General features: G+C 37.0%; 1 protein-coding gene and 1 long non-coding RNA gene across 3 annotated transcripts; both read right to left on the bottom strand.

Annotated features, from left to right (window-relative positions):
- Positions 1–703: 703 nt before the first annotated feature.
- LOC116159559 lies at positions 704–3,814 on the bottom strand. Of its 2 annotated transcripts, XM_031472565.1 has the most exons (4): positions 3,317–3,814; positions 3,030–3,262; positions 2,440–2,624; positions 704–1,573 (listed from the first exon to the last, which is right to left on the bottom strand). In XM_031472565.1, exons 1-4 carry the CDS (start codon positions 3,561–3,563, stop codon positions 817–819), a joined length of 1,422 nt encoding a protein of 473 aa, XP_031328425.1. In that variant the 5' UTR covers positions 3,564–3,814; the 3' UTR covers positions 704–816. The 2 variants fall into 2 exon arrangements, with proteins under 2 accessions (XP_031328425.1, XP_031328424.1); XM_031472564.1 differs by having other exon boundaries at positions 3,030–3,814.
- Positions 3,815–4,188: 374 nt separating this feature from the next.
- Positions 4,189–6,086, bottom strand: LOC116159802. The gene is made up of 5 exons (XR_004143056.1): positions 5,544–6,086; positions 5,412–5,488; positions 4,962–5,362; positions 4,383–4,552; positions 4,189–4,331 (listed from the first exon to the last, which is right to left on the bottom strand). It is a non-coding gene; the product is annotated as an uncharacterized LOC116159802 (long non-coding RNA).
- Positions 6,087–8,594: the final 2,508 nt, after the last annotated feature.

The raw sequence follows: 8,594 nt of genomic DNA, 5'->3' as shown, positions 1-8,594 counted from the left end.
GCGCAATTGAGCGCATAACCAAATGTATCGAGTGGCATAGATACCGGTAGCAAAATGTATTATGGAGGATTACGTTCACTTGGCCCCCCCCAAATATATTTTAAGGATAACCAAAAAACAAGAATGGCGCAAAGATATCTTTTTACGGCGCATTTTAGCGCATACCTAGGAGTACAATTTTGCATGGAAAGATGATAGAAAAAAGTAACTTTTAAAAACGTTCAGTTGGCCCCCCACTTTTTGAAAATTTGTCACGGCTTAACCGTAATGGCGCAAGCTTTAATTGAAGTGGCGCAATTGAGCGCATAACCCAATGTATCAGGTTACCTAGTTACATGCGACAAAATACGTACTGGGGGGGGCTACGTTCACTTGGCCCCCCCCCAAATGTTTTTCCGGATTTCTAAAAAACCATAATGGCGCAAGAGTTATTATCGGTGGCGCATATGAGCGCATAACGAGCGCATTCATTTTAACATAATACGACTATCAAATCTAACAGTGGGGGGGCCAAGTTAACGGACCGAGTATCTGAACATTAATATCCTAATCAGTCTTTGCCCTTTGTATAGATTTATGTGAATGTCCTGTCCTTTACATATAATTCAACTAACTCGGATGACGTGAATAATTTATATTTCAATGTTATATGATTTTTATTCATGATCAACATATTATCAAATCTCATACATACTAGATCAACTACTCCAGTAAGACAAGCATATAGCACAGATCTATTTAAATCTGTGCACTGTGGACAAGTGATTTTAATATAAATAAACAATTGTAATAATTACGAACTATTACATCTAATGTTTACAAATGTTCATTACTTAAATATCTTATACATAATATATATTTATCTTTTGGCAATATGTTACTTCGTTGTATTACTTCCAGCTCATTTTGTTGTATCTCTGTTAAATTAATTACAGCAGTAAATGTTGAAAGATGTGGGTTTTCTACATTCACTATATTGTTGACACCATGCTGCTCCAAACGTTCCTGTATCCTTCCAAATAGATCAGTTTGAGAATTAAAAACTTCAAGTACAGATGTGTGATTTGTATTGCACTTGTCCAGCATTCCATCCAGCCACATTTGACGTGGACTTTTATTGCCAGTGGTACGCATAGAATGGCAATTCCATGCATTCATAAAAGCATGTAGCCTTTCATTAATAATGGGTAAATACACATACTGAATACAATATCTATGTATTTCATTATGGGGATTTAGGTAATTATCGTCCTCCAATGCATAGATTTCTTTATATATCAAGTCTATGACATCTTTATATACGTCACGCCACAGTCTTTCAATCCGTTGGTTATGAACTGATTTTCCAGCTATGTGGCTTCCTCGACCAATTCCTCTTAATAGATTCATTAATAGCGCAACAAAAATATTTTCGTAGCCATGGTCAGAACGCACTCTAGATGGAAGTCCATAATTCACAACACCACTGCAGAAAAGATTGGCAACAGGCTCTGCTTGGATGGAAGTGGCACATGATAAATATATAATCATGCGTGAATAGCCATCAATGCACCCATGCGTCACAAATCCCCATCTAGAAGAAAGATCGATAACCATGTAATTTGCATCACTGATTCATAATTATTAGGTTGGGTGTCCACCAGATCGGCCCGACCAAAGTCAACACAATCAACAATAGTACCAATCGGATCGATACGCCTAAAATCAGCAGTATGTCCACCATATTTTGGTTGTACGGTTGTGATAAGCTCATCCACAGTTAAACACAACAGTCAGTTGAAATTGAAACTAATGACAAAGATCTGCATGTGACATTGGACGACTTGCATCTAGAGATTTTAGTCAGTTTCAACTGAAATCGTGTCAGTAGTTATGCTTTACTTAAAATATAGGTGCATGATTGAAGTCGGGTAAATTTTTAGTCGGGCCGATCCTGTGGACACATGGTTTTACTAGATCGTTTATCATATCGTTCAGTTGTCTATGATAACTCAAGTTACAAACATCTTATTGAAAGTGAAACTTACTATATAAGAACTCTAGGATCTGTTTAGGAAAGAAAATGATCTGGTGTTAACAACTAGACTATTTTGATTCGCGTGTTATGGAAATTGATAGTATAGTGGGCATGAGGATTCAGCGATTGGATGACAAACGTGTATACCAATAAAACAAGAATCAAACTCATGGACACACAAGATTAGATAACCCTGTGTTATCACCAGATTATTTTCTTTCTGAAACTGACCCTATAGTAAAAGTAAGATCGCTATTGATTTTGAGGTCTCTTGAGAAACAGGGATAAAAGTTACAGGAGCTCTGTTAGACATCCGTATAATAAGACAAGTAAAATAATTAGGTAATTTGGTTGACTTCTAAGATGCATTAAAAATGAATAACCATATTAAACATATATCGAGTTACCAATTTTTAACTTACCGGGAAATTTTAAGATGGGCATCCATGTGCCATAAAGAGTTGGGACAAGGAACATTATAAGTTCGCCTTTTTACAACAGAACTCCATCTTTTAGCTGTACCCACTGGATCAATGTCATTTAATATTGAACGAATACGATTCCTCTGTACAGTTATTCCCTCTGCACGTAAAAATCCAGCAATTATCTGAAATTAATTGTTTTACAAATACAATTTCTCATACCAATGAAATATAAAATAAAAAATCTCATATCATTGATGATTTGCCTCCAGATGTAAATAATGAAATCCTGATTAAAAGCTAGTACTACTAAGAAGTGTTCAGTTCAGTTCAGTCCTAGTTATACTCCAGTTCAATAGGGGAAGGGTGATTACCCATGGGACCGACCTTGCCTATCTATATTCATACAGCTATCCTGGTTTATCCCTATAATCACAAGTTCATCAAAATCACTAAAAGGTGAATACATATTAAATATAAAATTGAGTATCTATTTATCTTTAAAAGAACAATTTCAGTTGGCAGAATGCCAATGCCTACCTTTATATCACTTTTCCGAGTACTAACTTAAGGAATATAAGTGTACTTACAACACTGCCGCTATTGGGATGCGTTTGGTGTAAATCTATAATTTTTGTTCGTAAAGCTTCATCCTCTATATCTGTATACTTTGATCTTAATTTGATCCCATGCTCGTATAACTTCTTATATATAATGCTCGTAGAACACTTAAAGTGTTTTGCCATTCTCTTTGCAGTGTATCCCTCATTATAAAATATCATGAGTTGTTCTCGTGTTATGCTAAGAGAAGGGCGACCTTTACCTGAAATTAATATGTATATTAAGCAGTTAAAATGTTCACATTTGTAAACCTTACCCGTTCCTTTTTCAGTTTGCGCATAGTAACTGTAATCACTTAAAACATCTTGTGGAAGTTCCAAGAGTACATTAATTGCAGAATTCAGTGAATCAAATGTTTCGCTACTAATTCTACAACTAATTCTACTTAGATTTGTAGATGCACTTTGCAAGTCTGAATGTTGAAATGTGTTAGTTGATTCATACATCCTACATGCATTGGCCAATGATCTTCTAACGCGTTGTAACACTTCAGCAACATCCATGTCTTTTTACCAATATGTATAATTTATAAAATATATGTACCTACGTTTGTTTTCAAAACCCTAATTCGTAAACCGCGTAAAAGAAGTAAGTAAGAGCCATTAAGAGTAAGGTTATAAACAACAAAACATAAAACTTACAATGTTGCCAGACGTTATTTAACTTAAAAATCTGCCCCTAGATAGCGGTAATTTCCAAATGTCTAAGATATTTAAAATTACAAATGTAATTTTCAATATCTTAGATATTTTAAAATGAATTTCATTTAGAAATATCTAAGATATTTTAAATTACATTTACGCATTTTTATACATCTAAGATATGTAAAAATGAATTTACAACTTATAATTATCAAAAATATTTAACTATGGTAAATGGTTTAAAAATATTATTTGTTATTTATACCTTTGTATTAAATGATATTTTAAAATCATTTAATAAAAATAAACAATATTTTTAACTTATGAAATTATCAAATGACATTTTCAAACCTTTTAAAATAAATAATTTAACAATAAGGTTTGATAATTTTAAATAATTTAAAATATTATTTGATATTTTTAAATAAATATAAAATATTTAATTCCCCCTGTGGGCTCGGGGGTAGAGAATTGACCCACTCCCGTCCTGGAGATCGTAAAAGGCGATCAATGGGCACTAAAGGCGTCGAGTCCAACCGCCTTTAGTAACTTACCTACCCATTTATCTATACCACTCCAAATTATCCCTTTTTCCCTGTATTGATTAATGCTGGCGGTAGCATAAAAACGCTTTAAGACGACTTTGCTAATGAATTCAGGCTTTTCTAATACAAACCTTACGGTGCAGGGGTTCGGACGGTCCCCAGTGCCGGTCGGGAGCGAGGCGGAGCGGGCAGGCCTCACCCGACCGTTGTCAAGCGGCTGCTCGGCGTTGTGGGTGGATGACCAGGCCCCAACGCAAGTACAAGCTTCTGGCATGGATGGAGAGGGTGGTTTTTTTCCCCCGCTCCCTGTAACAGGTAATGAAAAGGAGGATAACTATCCCCGGTTCTTGCTTGTTGAGAAAAAGGAAGGAGATTTCTCCAAAATTAGTCCTTTTATGATTCATAAGGCCTCGTTTGGCTTAATTGGGAAAGTGGAAGAAATTAAGAAAGTTAAGGGTTTATTATTTATAAAAACGGTATCGAATAAACAATCAAAACGATTACTGGAAGTTAAAAGGATGTGTAATTTTGAAGTTCAAGTGAAACCTCATGATACGCTAAACTTAAGTAAAGGAGTTATATACTGCCGGGATCTAATGAACTGTAGTGAAGAAGAAATATTGGAAGAACTGGGTGGAGAAAACGTTGTAGCGGTGAAGAGAATTAGGACCAAAGTTGGAGGTACCTTCATTGATACTCCCAACCTTATACTTACCTTCAATGCCACCCAACTTCCCAGGGTGATTAATGCGGCTTTTTATACGTTGAAAGTGAGACCATATGTTCCACAACCAATGAGATGTTACAAGTGTCAACGTTTCGGACACACAACACTAAAATGTGAGAAGGAACAAGTATGTGTCTGTGGAAAATCCTTACACCCGGGTTCTCCATGTGACGATCCAGTCGTATGCCTAAATTGCAACGGTACACATCCTGCAAACTCTAGAACTTGCGAAGTGTATAAAAGAGAGTTACAAATTCAAGAGATAAAGGTTACCCGTAAGGTGTCTTATCTGGAGGCAAAACGAATGCTTGGATCGGCTGTTACTTCAAACAACTCGTACTCAAATGTTGCTACACGCCTAACCACTGATACTCAACCCAACCTGGTATCTGAAATCAGAAAAATTGTTAAAGACGAAATTAAAGAACTTACCTCCACCTTAGTTGAGTATGTTAAACAATCAATGCCGAAACCAACCGTATCTCCGTCTCCGATAGAATTACCTCATGGAAGTTCTGAAGGAGAAACAACAATTAGCCGATCGAAACCTGGGAGGATTGAAAACCTTACCCAGGACTGTCATGTGACAATCGCGGATCCTGTTGATAAGAGGAAGCGAGATGAGGATAGTTCAACCCCATCTTCGCCAATATTAGATGAAGAAGCCTTAGATATAGAGAGAAAACAAATTCTTCAACAAAAGAAGAAAAAAGGATGGCCAAAGGGCAAACCTAGGAAAATCTCTCTCTAGTGTTGATACCCATACGTGATATATTTACTGTGATAATCTACCTACAATCTGTATTGAATTACCAAATCTGTGATATATCTGTCTCTTGTATCTGTCTTAAATTAATTGTTATTTGTTTGTAGTCGTCCCTTATACACTATGATCTGTTATTTATTAATATTATTTATTCCATTGTTGTTTCTTTTAATCTTATCTTTGTAATGGATACCAAAATTATCCAATGGAATTGTCGGGGACTATCCAATAACTTAAACGAGTTGAAACTATTGATTCAAAGACATACGCCATTATGTGTTGCCCTGCAAGAAACACATCTAAAACCTAGAACAAAATATAACATAAAAAATTTCAACATCATAAGAAAGGATTTCTACTCACCTGCAAGAGCCTGTGGGGGAGTGGCTCTTCTTTTACGAAAAGGTACTCCTTACAAACGAGTCGAACTAGATACAGAGTATCAAGCCGTAGCAATACAACTCGAAATAAGCAGATCTTTTACGATTTGCAATATATACGTTCCAAATACAAATTACGAGGTTGAGGAAATCGAAAAAATTATAAATCAGCTTACGACACCTTTTATCCTTGTCGGAGATTTCAATTCTCATAACGCCGTTTGGGGTTCCGGTTCAAACGACGCTCGAGGCAAAGAACTATTAAATTTAATTGAAAATAAAAACCTAAGCCTTTTAAACGACGATTCGGCAACGTTTTTTAATATCCGATCGGGAAATTTTGACTCCATCGATGTGTCGGTATGCTCACCGACCTTGCATACCAGCATAAAATGGGAGGTGGAAAATGATCTGTATCACAGTGACCACTTTCCCATAATTATCACAATCCAAGGCGATAATCGCCCGTTGAGAACGATAGCAAAATTTAAAATTGAACAAGCTGATTGGAAACGTTTTAGGCTACAACTCGTCCCTCCAAATCAGAGTGCCTTAAACCTTCAATCTCCAACCAGTTCGATTTTAGAAGCCGCCGAAGGAAGTATCCCTAAATCAAAACCCGGCCGTATCAGAAAAATGGTCCCATGGTGGTCACCTGAAATAAAAACTAAAATAACACTAAAGAAAAATGCCTTAAATAGATTCCGTCGGAATCCTACATTGGATAATCTAATAAACTTCAAAAAACGAAGATCCGAGTGTCGCCGAGGAATACTGGAGGCACAAAGAAATTCGTGGCAAAAATATGTATCCACTATGACACCGGAGACAACCAGTAACGAAGTCTGGAAGAAGGTGGGAGCAATATCCGGAAAAATTGGTCGCAATTACCCCGCGTTTTTACGCAATAATGACGGGATAATTACAAGCAACCTGCAGGATATAACAAACATCATTGCAGATCAATTCTACAAAGTTAGTAGTTCTCTAAATTATCATCCTATCTTTCTAGAGACCAAACCTGTAAAAGAATCCGCACCTTTAAATTTTAATACCGACGATAATTTAGATTATAACCAACCGTTTACCACAGAAGAACTAGACACTGCAATTCGTACCACCAAATCGTGTGCACCGGGACAGGATGGCATCCATAACCATATGCTTCGCCACAGTAGTCCTGAAATGAAAGAATCCATTTTAAAATTCTTCAACAACTGCTGGAACCATTCTACTTACCCCTCAGAATGGAAGCAGGCCATCGTAGTTCCTATTCCAAAGCCGGGAAAAGATCCGCTGCTGGCACAGCACTATCGCCCAATAAGTTTGACCTCGTGCTTAGGCAAACTATTAGAAAAAATGGTCAATAAGAGGTTACAAACGTATCTTGAAAACAACAATATATACGTACCATATCAAACCGGCTTCCGAAAGGGGCGATCGACGATTGATCACCTGGTCAGGTTAAGCAACCAAATCCTGAGGGCGTTCGATCATGGCGAACATTTGGTCGGTGTCTTTTTTGACATAAAAGGTGCATATGATATGACCTGGAGGCACGGAATATTAAAAAACATGTTTAAATATAACTTACGCGGGAATCTGTCAAAATTTATACAATCGTTTATAGAAGACAGGAAATTTGTGGTCAGAGTCGGTGACACTTACTCGAACGAGCATGTCTTAGAAAATGGGGTACCGTAGGGGTCAACACTTAGCTGCTCCCTGTTTGGTATTGCCATTAATGAAATTGCTATAAATGTCGCGGAGGAAGTGGAGAAATGTTTATATGTCGACGACTTAATGATATGCTGTGCAGGTAAAACGGTGGGTGATATAACACGTAAATTGCAAGTGGCAATAAACAAAATTACAAAAAATGCTAACGCTGTAGGATTTGTACTGTCGGAGGAGAAGACAAAATGTGTACACTTCTGTCGACTCCGAAGACCACATTACGGCCCAGTTCTATTTATGAACGATCGGGGCATTAATGTTGTTAATGATATAAGATTCTTAGGTTTAACGTATGATAGCGAGCTCAGATGGACGAAACATGTAGACAATTTAGTAGTATCTTGCAGGAAATCACTAAACATCCTAAGGGTGCTGGCTCATCATAAATGGGGAGCCCACCCTAAAACCATGCTGGACCTATATAAAGCCTTGATCTTATCGCGTATAGACTACGGATCTCATGTCTATTCTACCTGTAGTAATGTATTGTTAGGACGACTAGACAAAATTCAAAACCTGGCAATAAGGTATTCACTTGGCGCCTTTCCAACATCTCCAGTCGTATCTCTCCATGTCGAGGCTAATATTCCCCCTCTTGCTCTTAGAAGAAAGCAAATAGCAGCAAATTATTACATAAAAGTCTCGCTGGATAGGAATCACCCGAACTATCACGGAATGGTAGATGTAATAGAAGGTGCGCGTTTAATTAGGTGTCGATCGTTGACTGTGAGAGCCAAA

This window comes from Photinus pyralis, unplaced genomic scaffold (genome assembly GCF_008802855.1).
Source record: "Photinus pyralis isolate 1611_PpyrPB1 unplaced genomic scaffold, Ppyr1.3 Ppyr1.4_LG1, whole genome shotgun sequence".
Classification (NCBI taxonomy): Eukaryota; Metazoa; Arthropoda; class Insecta; order Coleoptera; family Lampyridae; genus Photinus; species Photinus pyralis.
Note: the sequence above shows the minus strand (reverse complement) of the source record. Positions and strands in the feature narration are given on the sequence as shown.

What these genes read in the sequence shown, in the direction of transcription:
- LOC116159559 (XM_031472564.1), bottom strand. Translation starts at nt 3,563, where the DNA reads ATGGATGTTGCTGAAGTGTTACAACGCGTTAGAAGATCATTGGCCAAT. An exon ending in ATCCCAATAGCGGCAGTGTT is followed by an intron (nt 2,625 to 3,029) that starts GTAAGTACACTT and finishes AATTAATTTCAG; the next exon opens with ATAATTGCTGGATTTTTACG. An exon ending in GCCCATCTTAAAATTTCCCG is followed by an intron (nt 1,574 to 2,439) that starts GTAAGTTAAAAA and finishes TCTTTCTTCTAG; the next exon opens with ATGGGGATTTGTGACGCATG.